Source organism: Nipponia nippon, unplaced genomic scaffold (assembly GCF_047370975.1).
Source record: "Nipponia nippon isolate SJK-2023a ecotype South Korea unplaced genomic scaffold, ASM4737097v1 scaffold_3, whole genome shotgun sequence".
Classification (NCBI taxonomy): Eukaryota; Metazoa; Chordata; class Aves; order Pelecaniformes; family Threskiornithidae; genus Nipponia; species Nipponia nippon.
The window spans coordinates 103,097,231-103,113,544 of record NW_028262347.1 but is presented as its reverse complement, the minus strand read 5'-3'; the positions used below and the strand labels follow the sequence as shown (position 1 = coordinate 103,113,544).

At 42.8% G+C, this 16,314-nt stretch overlaps 1 protein-coding gene across 15 annotated transcripts in view; it reads right to left on the bottom strand.

Moving 5' to 3' along the window:
- Window positions 1-16,314, bottom strand: part of CAMK2G (calcium/calmodulin dependent protein kinase II gamma) — a 123,622-nt gene that overhangs the window by 34,728 nt on the left and 72,580 nt on the right. For 14 of the 15 annotated variants that reach the window (XR_015706588.1, XM_087766481.1, XM_087766483.1 and 11 more), the window contains 7 exons: window positions 16,097-16,169; window positions 12,911-13,013; window positions 11,948-12,031; window positions 10,980-11,074; window positions 8,250-8,372; window positions 5,869-5,952; window positions 5,165-5,207 (listed from right to left, as the gene is read on the bottom strand). Coding sequence is in view for 14 of the 15 variants with exons in the window: in XM_087766481.1 (XP_087622607.1) it covers window positions 5,165-5,207; window positions 5,869-5,952; window positions 8,250-8,372; window positions 10,980-11,074; window positions 11,948-12,031; window positions 12,911-13,013; window positions 16,097-16,169 (605 nt within the window). In the remaining variant the exon portion in view is untranslated. The remainder of the gene's footprint in view (window positions 1-5,164; window positions 5,208-5,868; window positions 5,953-8,249; window positions 8,373-10,979; window positions 11,075-11,947; window positions 12,032-12,910; window positions 13,014-16,096; window positions 16,170-16,314) is intronic. The other variant, XM_087766493.1, reaches the window with a different exon arrangement.

Sequence of the window (16,314 nt, the reverse complement as noted above, 5' to 3'; positions counted from 1 at the left end):
TGCCCCCATGGTTTTCAGAGAAAGATTAGAAGAGGGAGCGTTCATTAAAACTAAAGCCTGAAATACACAACCCAGTGGTGTCCTTTTGGCATGAGCCACAGAGCTCCCAGTTCTCCCACTAGTGAATAATGGAGAAATTGTGTGGGAGCCAGGTGATTTCCTTCTGCTTTTTTCACCTCTGCCAGCCTCCGAAAACCAAAACATTCTCCAGCAAGACTATGTACAAAAAGCCAAAAAGCAGGAGCCACCCTGATAGTTTGTGACATTTCAATTAATGTTTTTAAACACCTTCCTGCCAACACAGAAATTTCACATCCTGAAAGACACTCTCTTTGCAGGAATGCATACATACACACACAAACAGGAGCAGAACCTTGAAGGGTCAAAACAGTCTGAACACCCACCCTAGACTTTCGAGCCTGAATGCCCCGGTCTGTCCCAAATTCAAGAGTTGATAAAAATATGAAAGCACCTCTCTTGCAGTATTACAAAAACTCCATTTCCTGACAAACCAAGAAATGAAGAGGTGAAGGGCAAACACCACAAGAAAAGGCATTCACAGAGTTTTCCTCAACTTTAGAGAGAGGAAGATAACAGTAAAAGGAATTATTATAATAATTTAAATCCACTTTTAATGATAAATTAGACACTCAGGCCAGAGTGATTAACATTTAAATGCAGCAAATGAAACCCATGTGATTCTGGGAAGCTGCAAAATGGAAGTTTACTTACTGAAGTACACAACTTCACAGGCCCACACTGCAGTAGTTGAGCACCATTCTCTGAAACCCCTGACTGTTTCTTAAGCAACTTAGTAGATACAGAGAAATCTCTTAAAAACAACGTAATCTTTCATTAAATGTGACATCATCTTCTGCTTGGGAAATGGGGTTCCCAGTGATCTCATACTCATTTATTCAAAGCTCCCTGGAAACATCTTGATAAATTTTTCCCTCCATATTTTCACCCTTTGAATTCACACCAGGAGGTTAGTGTTCACATAAGTCAGGTTATACAAATTTCTTGTCCTGAATGGATATCTACATAACTAACACAACACAGTAGAAACTTCAAATATGTTGGTTGCACAATTTTAACTTTACTTCAGTTAAAGGAAAAAAACCAAATTCCACTCAGAGTATAAATATATATATATATATGTATACACACACAAAATAGCAACAATTCAGTTTCACAAGTACTTCTGGAAGGCAGGTATAAGAGTCCAGTGAAATATTTCAGTACCACTTCAGTATTTGTATTATTTCCTCCTTGCTCTTTAGTCAGCTCAAAAAAGTCTCTGTACAGGTTACACCAAACATGCACAGGTGTATTCAGCCCTTCTTTACTTACTTAGAAAGCACTCTGCTCCCTGGATCTGCCTCCAGCCTCTCTCAACCTCACCTATCTAGTTAAACTCCAAACTTCACATCGGAGTGTTAATAAGGATCTGTAGAGACATGTAACGAATTCCAGCTATTGTCACAAGCTGCCATAGTAGCTCCCTCACAAAACTGACTTGAGCAAGCAGTGACAATCCGCAAGAAAAAAGCTCAGCATCAGTTAAAGATAAAGTTTTCAGGCATAAGGCTTAATTACCTGCAATGTCTGCCTTAGGATCTATTTTGAACACAGGGTAGCACACAGGACTTGTGCTGAACCACTTGAGAGAACTGAATTTCATAGTGTGAAAGCTTGTTGAATGACAACTCCCCAAATTAACAGTTGCTATCCAGTTAGGAAAACAATGCTAAGAATTTAATGTAGTCCAGTAGTAAGTCTTGCATAAAAATTAACTTACAGAGAAAAGCCACTTCTCAGCACTTTGTGAAGATGGCTGTTTCTAAGATGAAAACCAATTTTGTCCATCCTTTCACTCAGTTTATAGCAAGCTTACTTACAGAGTTTTATCTACATAAATGAGTCCAGGCAACCTTAAATACCACAGCTATTAGGAATCTCTGAAAACCTTGCCAACTTTCTCCTAGTAATAAATTTAAATTTAGTTCTCAGAAGGTGATTTAGGAGTTTCTTGCATATGATCTAATCAATCTACAGTACCTGACAGTACTTCTGTATTCTGTAAATGAATGCAGATCAGATCAGTGTTTGCTTGGATCATCTGAACATCAAAAGCCACAAGCGAGCACTCAAATCATCCTGTATATACCCTGGTGTGACTCTACAGATCCCACAGTTTAGATTGCAACGTTCTCTCTTGCAGCTGAGTGAATAGGTACCAGGGTGTGGACAGAAGCTACAAACCCCTTACTATAACCGGGTCCCAGTTTCCTGACTTATACTGAAAGGAGTGCAACTGTATCTACTTTTAACAAATAGCCTACAACTGACCTGAGATACAATCTTTTAAAAAGAACCACAAACAGCCAATATTAAATCGTTGAATATACCATAACTGGGGAGAGGAGTCAGAACACATTGCTTTATCTTTAGGAACTGACCTGGGGCAAAAGGCACCTAGCAAGCAACAGATTACTCACAAAAGAACAGAAACTTTTTTTTTCCTTTGTAAAAAGTAAGATTTTTTTTGATGGGGAAAAAAAGAGAAAGAGTACTGCTACAGACTCTTTAAGCATACAATTCGTCACAAGGTAAAATCACACTGTCAAATGAAGGAACTCCACATTACAAAACGTGTGACAGAGGAGATAGTAATGACAACAGGATTAAAGAAGTCTTCTCATATTTCCTGCAGATAATTTCCTGCACCTAATTAATTGATACCAGGGTCACATGAGCCTTCATTTTCCTCTTGGTTCAAAACATCTGTGAAGAAGCTTTTAGAAGATCTCATCCCCAAACAGGAAGAAGCTTCTCTCTTCATAGATCTAGTTCCCTGTCTGCAGGGAATGGGGCTTTTAGAGGCCCACAAAACAGTGTCACCCAATTAGAGAAAATAAAACCCCCTTAAGGTCTTTAGGGAAAGAAACAAGTACTATTTCAGAACTTTTCAAGCGCAGGTAGATGACCTGTCATGATAGAAAAAGTCTGAGCTCTACCCAAAGTTCCCACATGGACTTTTAACTTTTTACTTTCAGTTTGCATGCACTTATTCTTCAATTCCAGCAGACTTATGTATTTCAACTGCATCAATTAAAAAACCTAAGTAAATGGAAAAATAATAATCATTAAAAAAAGTCAAGCTCATATTACACACAGTCCTGCAAACAAAAAGCTGACCTTCCCACTTACGAAACACATCAAAATATTAGGAATAGCTGCTATCCACAGAGGCTGCAAATGCTTTGCATCTAAATTCACATTTCCTTCTGAACAGTTTTTCAGAGCATCTCATTACCTGGGATCACAGCTTATATTCAAAGCAGAACTCAGTGATACTGAGAACCCTGCACTCACTATGGGCCACCTAGGATTTCCTTTTCTTCAGCTGTTAACTGAAGCGGATCCAGCAGCTTCAGCCCTTGGGACAGAGGAGAATGAGCAGAGCAAGCCTTTTCGTCCTCGATACTAGCTCAGGGAATAAGTGGATGTATAGGTCACACACCATTAAGGAGAACCCTTCTCTCAGGCATTTCATGTACTCAAAGTCTGGGCCACAGGAGATTTTCTTACCCAAGCACTTCTGCAGCTTCATTAGAAGTGACAACATTTGCAGACTAAAAATGAATCTAAAACTGCTGTTAAAAAAATAAAAACCCTGACTATTTCAGAGTCATCAATTAGGTGAAATAAAAACTAGTTGTGTGAATAGATCAAAAACCAGTCACATCAGCAGAAAGCCCAAGAAAACGATGTATTGTACAGTCCTGCGGGAGCACTGTCACTGTGCCACAGCTCCTCAAACAGTTATTTCAGAATCATTCTCAGAAAACAACGTATAATTTTTAAGTCCTGCAATAGCCCAATCCTGGGACAGGTGAATAGAGAAAATTATTCTGTCCCTTTAAGGCCAAACTATCAGAAATGCAGTAAAGAGAATCTGCTGTAGCCACAAGCAGTCCTGACATATTGGCACAGGTTCACTTGAAAGCAAGAACCAAGGAAAAACCATTCTGAAGTTGCCGAGGGCTGTCCCTTAATTGTAGCTTGATTTCACATCCTTTAATTTTATTTTTTTTTAAATCACCATACAGGAGGTTAAAAATGCTGCCTTGATTTCACAAAAGAATGTATGCATGAATGTGTACTTTGAATGCTGCGGTGATCATTTCACAGAGGTTTTCATTCCGATCAGAAGTTTATTGTAACATCACCCAGAATACAAGCATTGGTATCCACCATTAGTAAATGGCCAGATTAGATTAATACACTTCCATTTCATTCATCATCACTTACAATCCATACAGCAGACTTTCACTTGAAAGTAACTGTAGTCAGGTGCAATAAAAATCTGACTCATGCATTCAATGATTGCCTTTTTTAAAAGAGAAAAAAAAATGGCAAGGAGGGCAAAGAAAGCAAGCAATCCCATAAACCAAAAGCACTTGCAAGTAGAGGTTTTCCACCTAAATGGAAATGAACATAGATAAGACTGCATCACCTAGATGTGCTGAGCCAAGACAATCATATTCCAAAAAGCACTGATTTGCATGTTGAGATTTGCATTTTCAGTAAGTGCACTACGTAATGCAGTTGGGTGGGAGCCAGACTACCAGTTATTAAGCTTAAAAGGATGAAAACCACTTCTGAGACTCCAAGAAGGAAAACTCTAATAGCCACATGCTTCAGACCCATTTTTGATGAGTCAAAGTAATACGATACCCAAATAGCTCCTGTCCCTATTGTCACCAATATTATTACTTGCTCTGTGTCCCTGCCTCAGGTCTAAAAGGAATCACTGCTACCTAGTAAGAGTTCCTGACTCCTGGTTTCAGACAGGAAAGCTAACAAATGCCAGCTAGAATTTCCCCAAAATAATCTGATAACAAAAATATCATGAGAGGATTGTGGCAGCTGACTTTATTTCTGTTTTGCACCAGACTACAGCACCATGTGCTCCTCCCCAAACAAATCGCTTCCTATTTCACACTGGTCACCAGCCAAGTCAAAGCGACCACCATTACACCACGATGAACTGTGAGCCTGTTTCCTTCCCTCCTACTCAACCCCAAAATGGTTAAAATATCCTGACTCACTTACACAAAACAAAACCAAGGAAGGGATGGGATCAGTGAGAACTTACCTGAAAAATTCCGAGACACAAGCATCGTTGTGAGGATTGCACCCTGTGGGGAAGAGAAAGCAGGGATAACAAACAGCGTCACCCACTTCAGAAAGGGTCTGGGCTGACCCGTGGAGAACACGGTGAGTCAGATGCCAAAGCAAAGGTATCCCAGTGCTACCCTGGAAAGTCCTAGTGTACCCAGGATTCCCACACGTGGCTGCTGGACCTGACATGGGACTGCTCGAAGTCCTGCCTTTCTAGAGCGGCAGCTAGAGGCCAGGCAGGATAGCCTAGGAAATCTACAATGGCACTAAGAGTTATGTCTAGACACATAGTTGCTTCCTAACTTTCAAATAGCTGATAGCTGCTCCATGCACAGGCCAGAGGCTTTGCCTGAGCTACAGGCAACTGATACACTGTTACTGGGAGGCAGAGAGCGATCAGAACTAAAAACCCCAGAATTTAAGAACTAGTTGAGGTATTTCAACTCTCTTGCAGGAAGTAGAAGGGGTGATTATGTAGCAGAAGAGGCATGGGAAACTTACAGCTTCAGAGAAAGAAACTACCCAGCTCCTCAATGCACTTCTTTAGTACCCTGCACTGGAGGACCACGTAAGGTGACATTAGTGAGCTAATCATGAAAAAATATTGTTGCTGGGAAGGCATTAACCTCAAATTCAGAGGATTAAAAACAAACTTAAGGCAAACTAGCATATACTTACCTTTAGCTTCCTTCTAGCATTGAACTTTCTCAGGCATTCCACAGTCTCCTGCCTGTGCATCATCGAAGCGACAGTGGATCGTTGCTGAAAAACAGAAACAGAAAAAGATCAAGAACATACCCTAACCAAATCAGGCAGAGGCATTCTCTCCACCTGCACACAACCATGACATGCAAGCTGACATCGCCAAGCCTCTCACCACTGCATGGCTGCAAAACACTGCAACCAGTTCATAACTTAAGAACTTCCCTATACAGCAAGACATGTTAAGCCAAGGTTGGCTATTACAGGACTGTGCCCAAGAAACTCTATGACTGAGGTACAGGTGAGAATCAATGCTCCCTGTCTCTCAGGCACACAGATCAAGACAGTAAGGAGACAAAGTCAAATGAACCCATGGGGGCCTGAGTTAGAGGCACTACAGAAAATATCTGGGTTGCATTAGTTACAGCTCTAAGGGAAAATTCCAAGCAGTAAGTGAATACTAGTGAGCGGTAGCCTTCCTGGACGTGGCAACTCCCTGACTGTAAGTACTAGACTAGCAGAGGCCTGGGCACCTTTGCATTAGTTTTGCAGAAATAGATTTTCAGTGTGTAAGAGGAAAGATCATATATCTCTATTGTACCGATCAAAAACCTGAGCATAACCTCTAGCCAGTGATGCACACATGTCACCCACAGTAGACTGGGATCCCATCAGATGCAAAAAGAGATCTTCCCCGAAGTGTTGCCAGTCATTGAGAGCACATGAGGAAACCAGAGACTGATGCTGCCAGGCATTTAGAGCACATGAGGAAACCAGAGACTAATGCCAAAGTAGCCGTTGCTCTTGCACAGAGCCACAAGCCTGAATTCCCTTGACAAGGACAGTGGGTGAGTGACTAACTTAGCAGATCAGTGTGTACAAACCCTCCATTACCTTTCTCCTGCTTGGAAAAAATTCTGCAATACCCAAAAGAAGTGTAAACCATGCTCATATTCAGCTAGTTTCATGGGAAGTTTCTGCTTGATCCTGCCAGCAAAGCTAGTCACCTGCTGCAGCACACACAGCAGCGTGGAGGGAGAATGCAGCTAAACTGTCCTCTTTAACAACTTTGATGGTCACTGTTCATTCAGCCTCCTTAGGAGTGACAGTGATGTCCAGTTGTTCAGCATGGGCTTAAAAGAGTCAGGACGTACTTCAGAAGTTCAGCGATGCTAAGAAACTCAGTCTCAGATAAACTGTTAAGATTTCCTACCACATTTACTTCAGAGGAGCAATCCATCTCCAGAAAGAAAACGTATGTTGCACACACAGAGACTGCAGAGCAAATGGAAACAACAGACTCAACAGGAGGCAGTTTGGGCGAGAGGCTGAAATGGCTGTGAAGTGAAATCAAACTCCCTGTAACTCAGAGAAGGAAAGGCCCCCTTGAACCATTCTATATTCTGTTGTCACAGGGAGCGAGCTATTGCAATACATGCAGCTTTGGTTACAGGCATTGGGACAAAAGTTAACTATACAAGAACTGCTATTGATTACAAGCATGCAAAGAGAAAGAAAAACAACAGAGATGCAAATCTCAGCTAGTGTGAAGTTCCGACTTCGAAGAAACTTTAATCACTTAACACACTACACTCCTGTTCCACAGATGTTCACACAAGTAAGTTTAAATTGCTAATTTGTTGTTTTGTGGCAGAAGGAAAACACCACCACAGTTTCTTAAGAAAAAATGAGCGAAGGAACACACTAGACACATCCTAGAAAGCAGAAGTATACTATGGTATTACAAGAGCATCTGGTTAGACTTAGGTGGAACTATTTCATCCTGCAGAGATAAAAGTGCACCATTGCTGCCCTCCCCTATGATCACTCCCAGCTGCATTCTGGGATTTCCTTGCCAACTTTGCAAAAGATGAAAAATACTCATCTGTGGGGTCTGGCAAGGCAGAAACTACATACACAGAACAGCAAAAGATTTTTCGCTGATTTCAGGTTTACAGCCAGTTAAGCTGCAGCAGAGCAGAAATGTTCCAACATTGCAAAGATGCCATGCAATAAACTAAAGTAGAGATGAAGAACAAAATAATCCTAAAATATTTTGTCTGATGCCAAACTCCATCTGGCATTTTAGGACAATACAGATTGCAATAGGAGATGTGGGGAAAACCAGAAACTATAGACATTCACAAAACTTCTAAAAGAATAAGGGATTTTTTTGTTTCCTACAGTGACAATAAAAGCACCACAGCATGACAAAGTTGGCTTGCTGAAGGTCAGCCTCCAAAAAAATTACTTTTTGAAATATTTAAAATATTCTGGGCTCCTCTGCAGCTAAGTCTTCTTGACATGTCAGTTCAGGGTAAACCACAAATCAATCCATAATAGAGGAAAACACTTACGCAGACCCATGGATGTTTGAGAGCCTGGTCAGCTGTGATGCGCTTTGCTGGGTTTATTGTCAGCATCTGGTTGATCAAATTCTTTGCTTCGGGAGTCACAGTGTCCCACTCAGGTGATGGGAACTGAAACAGGAAAAAGGAACAGATGATGAACTGAAAATATCTTCTACTAGCAGAAGAGATTCTCCCTCCTACACAGCTGAATTCCAGCTCTTGCCTTTTTTGATACCAGGGCTAACATACTTGCAAAAAACATCAATTTTTGTGAAAATCCATGCTGACCGAAAATCGTACAGTTTCCAGCAAATGAATGGTACCAGACAGCAGGACACACCTGTACCATTCACCAGACACAAGCAGGAAGATTAACAGCTTAAAAGCCTTTTAGGAATCACTCAGACCTTTGAATTTCTTTCACACTCAGCAGTCAAAAAAGTAAACTCGCGGATCTTTTTAACCGAGTTCTGACATGAAAAACACAAGCACTATCTTTTTTACCCCACCTTGCTCTTTCTCCAGCATGCTAAAAAGCTGTAACAGCATATGCGAAATCACAAACACTTAACTACAGCAAAACCTCACGAAAGCGAAAACCACTGAGAACATCCCATCAGGTATACTTTCCCCAACATAAAGCACAATGTCCTGGAACAATACCAGTCACTTAGGTACAGCAACCCACCAGCAAGTTGTTAGCAAGCATCTACCATACCAGAAACCATTACTTGGGGAGCAAGAAAGATGTAATAGTGGACGGGAATACAAAGGCATGGAAACAAAGAAAAGAATCCCAAGTATTTCAGTTGCTGATCATCCATGAGGGGTAACTGCTCTCTCCTATAACTCCAGTAATGATGAAGATGAGATATTTATGCCATTCTCCAGATGCCTGCATGTAGTATAGATGACAGCATGCTGAGATTAAATGCAGTACATCTCACTCCTACGAATCTACTGTACAAATACAGGTGCACTTGAGAACACGAAGATAAATGTGCTGGTGGGATAAAAGCCCCCTGTCTTTAAGCGGGGGGGAAGACTGATTTACTCTGATTTCCTTACAGCACTACAACATTTAGAAAAAGTTTATCCCATCTCTTTTCTCCTGCATTTTGTGCTTTGCTCAGTTGGATCATAAAAATACACGCACCATATTTGATTTGCATATAATCTTATTTCTGCATTCTCAGGCATCAGCAAGGCATTATACAATCTGTTCTGCAAACACTGCAAGAGACTACTCAAAAATTACGATACTGAGCTTTCAGCCAGGTCACCTTCCCCCCACCCAAACTCTGAAGTATTCATGAGAATGCCTTGCAAACCCAACAGCACGAAGTCCAATCCACAGCTGCCACTTCCTCTATGGTCAAGAGATAACAACAGACCAGTCCAGTGCATACTCAGTGCCGGGGTAATGACACCAGGGGCAGGTACGCCAGTAAAACTTGAGCTGTTTTCTACCAGGCAAAACAGGGGAGAATCTACTGGAACTTGTTCATTATAGGTAAGAATTCAAAAACAGCAGGTAGATAGGAGGCGTCAGGCACTTCACTCCTCATGACTTACAGAAAGAGTTACACATTTAACCCCTGAAGTGCTTTGAAAATCCCCATTGATATAATTAGTGCAAAACCACTTCAAATGAGAACAAGCAACACAGAAACAACAGGGGCAGGAAGGCAAGAGAAGAACACAGGTCCATTTAAGGCTATCAAGTACAAAGACATCACTTTCCTTTCACTCAGGAAGCCACTGAGCCAGGACATGGGGTTAGGCAGACCTTTGTTCACACCAGTATAGCTGCTCTCATGGTCTCAGGCACAGAAGCTGGGAGGTACTGGGGTCCAGCAGAACCCTCGCTTTTTTTTCTTTTTTTTTTCCCCTTAATAGATACCACAAGACAGCCTACAAAATGAACTCTCCAACTTCCTCTTGATATTCATGCCCACAGGCTTTGAGCTAGGATTTCCAGGAGTTCCTTCTTCCCTCCTCAGCGTCTCCTTACATGGAAGAAGTTATGTCAAACATTCAAGCTGTGATACTCAAACCACATTTTACACCACCTCGGCTCCCCAGTTCTAACCTCCTTGCTATTCCTCTCCTTCAGGTACCTTTTTACACCTCAGTTTTGCTGTGCTCTGAGAACAGTTTCATGAACTGCTTGACTTTTTACCAGAGCCTCCAACCCACCACGCTGATCCGCACCACAAAGCCATCCCTCCAAAGGCCCCTGCCATTCAGTCTTCTCACTGGGCTCCATGCTTTCCACGGCTGGAAGAAATTCCACTATAGCACTGAGGAGACCAGAGGCCATAATTTAAGCTATTATTGTATGGAATACTTCCCCATACTTTTAATTAGGCCTTGATAAAGATAGGCTTCTTCATTCTACCTTCCCTCTGCTCCCTTGAAAAGCATTGGCTACGTCTGCAGCACTTTATGGTAAATGCACTAGAAGACACCATTTTGCACCATCTGCGTTTCCAGCTCTGCATTTCCCTAGTGACCAGCAATGTCTTGGTGCCCACTGTGATGCTTTCCCCATATCCTTTCGGTAACCCCAAACAGGACTGTATCCCAGGCAGTGAAGACAAGGAGGTGTATGAACACGCCAAACATCACTTTGCACAGTAGCTTGGGGCCTGCTGCTGGACACAAAGTAAGATAGTGCCATGTTTTGGATGGCTTCTACACCCATGCAGGTACTCAGCAAGAAAGTGCCCTTACGTCATAGGCTCCGGCTTTGATCTGCTGATAGAGTTTGTGCTGATCTTCATCCCAAAAGGGAGGGTACCCCACTAGTAATATGTACAGAATCACTCCTGGGAGGGAGAGACACAGATACACTATGGTTAGGCTAATACGCCAATTATTCCTTCAGCCCCTCTTCCTTCCCTCTTGACAGTCCCCAAGGCAATGATTGCTCTATATCTTCATTTGCCACCATATTTAGCCTTCCAAGGTAGAAAAAGACAGTACAAACATCTCCTCTGCTGAACCTCACCCTGGCACTTCATGTTCAGCTCTTAACACCAGTGGCCAGGAGCTAGAACAAGGTACATGATGTCCTTCTACCCTCCTCTGGCTATCATGGCTGGTGAGCCACAACTCCCAGCTGCTCTCAGAATAAAATGAAGCCACATTCCCTGGGGCTGCTGGGCAGCAAGGGACTTTTTAGGAAGGACTAGGCTTTTAGATGCTTACTGTGCATGGTCTTGGGACAAAAATGCCACTGACAAAGCTAACACTCCTGGCCTGCAGAGAACTATTTAGTCCATGACAGGCAACACTGATATCACATATCTTTAAACTTAATGGTCCCAGATACATTTACACTTCATTTTTTCCTTTTAAAAAAATCAGGTGTCTTCAGCATTTCATCTTCTACGTAGTTAGTTAACAGGAAATTGCTACAGTTATCTAAGCAACTGACTCTGCGAAGCATAGACAGGTCCTATCTCTTGAGTCTCAAACATCTGATAGATGGCCTGAGGAAAGGATTAGGCCAGAATCAAATGAGTTCAGGCTCCAATATTAACTCTATCTACACAAGGTGCTTATCCTCAAGTGTGCCTTCATCTCTCCACCCAATAAGAAGGAGCACTGCGCACCCTCCCAGCAATAGCTTATAAGGAATTGTTCTTCTACATGCAACGGTGGTGTTTTAAGTGTAAAACGTTTTGACAGAATCTTACCACATGCCCATATATCCACTGGTTTTCCATAAGGATCTTTTCTTAAGACTTCGGGGGAGAGGTAGCCTGGAGTGCCAGCAAACCCTGCCAGGAAACGGATGACATGAAGTACTTACAGTACCCAAGCAGAAGAGATCTTGCCATATCACAAAATCCACTAGTGGTAACCATCAAATTCCAAAACCCGTTTCCCACCCTTCATCTCATATCTGCTAGAGCTACCTCTTGGTAAACCAACAGAAAGAGAAAAAAAAAAAAATGAAGAAAATCAGATGGGATTGAGTGTCTATGTATTGCAGGAAAATCGGAAAAAAAAGGGGGACCGTGTCAACCAGCTGGGCACAAACTCGTATACCAGGCCTTGTATCATTGTTGCATATAATGGCTTGGAGTTTGAAAACACAAAACACAGATGGGACACACACGATTGCCAAATGGTGTGGGCAGACCAGGAGAAGCAGCCATCTCTCCAGAACCTCTGCAGCACTGCAGAGTCTCAGAGCTGATGTTTAGCCTGAGAAGGTCTCATTTCTAATTATGTTTTAGCTAAACAAAGATAAGGCCAAATCTAAATGTGCCCGAGGAAGGCCAGGTCAAATGCATTTCTGTAAAATGACCAAACAAAATTCCAGATGTCTACACTTCTGAGCAGTAGGAAAGTTCAGATCAGGGTCTAAACTTAGCAGCTGCGTTCACCTCTGACACTAGCATCTTCTGTAAACCGAGAAGAAAAATAGAGAAGTACATAGCCATTTTTTCTGTCTTTGTTTATCATATTCTTTCCTCTATTGCAGTAGGGTTGTGCCCAAGGACACAGAGGCTGTGATGCTTGGAAAGGAAGCAGCAACGCCAAATACACACTGGCGTGCTGGAAGAGTCGAGAGAAAGTACTCAGGGAGGGTGCAACTCAACCAACCACCAGGAAAGGGGGGACCAAAAGTGGGAAAGCTCAAACACTCTTACCAAACCAGGCCTGCTGCTCTCCCTGGACTTCTATAGCCAGTCCGAAGTCAGCCAGTTTGACAGCAGCACCCTTACATTTACTTGCCAGTAGTAAATTCTCAGGCTGGGGAGAAGAAAGAAAAAAGGGGGTAAGAATGAAAGACCGACATCCTCGTTAAAGCCTCCTACCTCAGTATTCACGTCATTAAATTGAATCTGCTGACTGAATTTAGCAGGCATGTACTGAAGCTGTTCAGGTGAAGGCAGAGCAACAGCAACAAATGGCCTTGACCTAGAGCAGCAGAAAATCCTCAAGTCTAACACAAATCCTCTGTGGGAGCCAGAGCCTCTCCCAACCCAGCCCATACGTTACATGCCGACACCAGAGGGCACTGGCAGTACAGTTCCTGCAGCACAGAACCCAAAATTTGTTTCTGTCATCCCTGCAGAGAGTAATTGGGGGGGAAGAGAAGTGGGGGGAAGATGCAGTAGATAAGATCTGCAGTGATGATTCTCCCCATGAACATTACACGGTCCCCAAGGCACTGGAAAAGTAAATATGATGCTAATAAGGGCTGCCAAATACAGCACCATAATGTGGGAAGGCATCATCTGGATAGGCAGTAGCTTTCATCCCTTACAGAAAAAGCCTCAGCCTCAAATTGGCATAAGCAGCACAGCAGTGAGTATTCTTGTAAGCTGCTTTTTCATGCTACATATTTACATCAGCGTAAAATATGCTGTTTTGCTACTACCACTGTCACCTATATGACAAGCAGCCATGTCACTTCCCCCATGTGCCAGGAAAGGGAGACAGACTTTTGCCCCTCACATTTCCGCCTCACACGAATCCCACTCAATTCATAATTCTGTTGTGTTCCAGCAGAGGACTTCAGCAGAAGGCTTAACACAACTCCAAAATTTGTACAGAGAGTCAGCAGCTTCCTCTGAAGCATCAGAGCAGCTAGTTATGTGGGACCCTTTGAAACCTCAAAGCCTTTAAGGTGGTGGCTATTACAGCTCTGCAGGAAACCCAACTTGTAGACCCCTCCTGATCGTTTGTGCAATTCATATCAACTTGAGTTTTTAACCGAGCAAGATGGAAGCCTGGAAATCCAGAAACAGGAGCTTGTCTCAGTTTCACAAATCTGATGAAGGTCTTTTCTGCAGCCTGCTCGCCAGTTTCATCCCATGGAAACCCTCTAATCCTTGTTCTGCCTGACAGGAACAAGATGCTTTGCTCATTCATCTGCCTTAAAGTACTGGGCACGTGCCTTGCTTCTGCTTTGAACAAAGGGAGAACAGCCTTGCCCATCATAGTCCTTGCCATAAGCAGCATGGAAGGAAGGGGAACGGGGTCTCAATACATTTGGATGCCGCTGGCTGTTCACTATATGGGAACTGGAAAAGACTGTTCATCAAGCTACACTGATGAAAATTCACCAGTGTAAACAAGTCCCTAAAGCAGAAGACCAGTGAAGTCTTCTGAAAATCCCTCCCAACTTCAGCTCACACCTGGGCTTGGCTTGACTAAGAAACAGTGAAATTCAGGCCAGGGCTGTGCTAGTTAAGCACTATTTGCTTTTAAAAAACAGCTACAAACACCTTAAGGCTAATGGTGCTTATCCATGTGCATGTTTGCCAACATATGGGTTGTCTCAGGTTTCACATACTTTTTGGTAAGGATGTGAATGCATTCCCTAATTTCTTACACTCCCTGTGGGGAGCTCAACATTTGAAGTTCTTTCAGAGCATGTCAGCCAAAAGACAGGCTTATGAGAGGGAGGTGCAAAAGACAAAACTTCACTTGAAGCAAGCTCTGCAGTTATTACACACTGATCCTGAAGGCCAAGCTTTTGGCAAGGAGCTAAATATTAAATAAAGAGCACGGGATCTTTTATTGCTAAAAGGAATAGCTGGATAGTTTCAGTGACTCAGAGCAAGCCACAGAAGAAACACGTTAACTACAGTAGGGAGTGTCTAGCAGCTGATAAGTTCTAAACAAGTTCACAACTTTCACACAAACAAAACCTGGGAAGCAAAACAGATTATATCTGAACACAGGATGCAAAAGAAAACTTAAACCATCCTGTACTGGAAAACACGACTGATTTTCACAGAAGCCCTAATTTTGGGCAGTAGTGCCTGTTGGAAGCTGCTTTCTCAAGAGCAGGTGTCAGCTCTAATCCAGAGCAGCCATTCCACAGTAGATCACTTGCATCTTTTCACAGTGCTCTGAATCAGAAGGCCAAAAATGTTGCATGGGAGTTTGCCAGGAACACTAAGGGTTAACAGCTGTCCACTAGATCAAAACACCAGGGAACACTGCCACCAAGCTTGCAACATGCTTTTACCTTGCTCTCTGAAGAATGTTTTTATACTTTTCCCCTTATGCACTGTATAACAAACCAAATCCAACACTAGTAGCAGGTGTCATTCTGCATTAATTTAACTGGACCACTGGTGGCCATCACCATTCGCACTTTAGACAGAGAGGGCTGCAGGGCAGGGAGATCTTCCTGCACAAACCTCTTCATTCTGGAGCCTGCCCAGCTCCCAATACAGCTGGCACTGCGTGGGAAGGGAGTTTAAGTAACTACACTGCAGGGGCTCTGGGTCTATAAATGTGTTATAATGTGGCAAATGCTTGATTCACCCAGTGTTTAACTGGCCAGAAGTTTTGGTTTTAGATTAAAAGCGCTTCTACTGATGAGAGAAGAAAGAAATGACATGAAAAATTCTTGTTGTGCATCTCTGCCCTAGCCCAATGGCATGTGTTTGGCAACAGTGCAGAATAAAAATATACATGCTCTGTGCAGACAAACACATCCTGGCAGATTGAACAGAGATTGCCCCAGGTCTCTAGAGATCTCTTCAATGGCAGACTAGAAAGTGTCCTTCATTATAATGAATCCTACCCAAGCTTCTCTGAAAGCATACTGCACTCCAAGGTTCACAACTACTCCATCCTGGAGCTGCCTCAGAGAGGCTGAGAGCTGGCAAGGTTCATGAAGACTGAAAACTTCCTCGGGAATTCAGCACACCCTCTAGAAAACCCTGAAGGAGCAAATTTGTGTTTCAGGAACCCCTGAGCCCAGTTCAAGTTAAAAAAACCCTGCCAGCTGGCAACACAGTATTCCTGTCTGGCCTCTTCCAATGATCCCCTGGCTGCTCTCCTCAGCCTCTGTGGCACGGAGGAAATATTACCTTCAAGTCCCTGTGCACGATATCATGCTGGTGAATGTGATTCACACTCTCCAGTATCTGATGAATACAGTGGCTGCAAGATAAAGGGAGAGACACACAAAGTTATGCACACACACACATACACTTGGCATCTCATCTCATCCCAGGACCATTTCCCTAATTTTATATTTACACCAGGGAGAGTTCAAGCCCCCAGGCTGAATCCCTTCATCATGCCC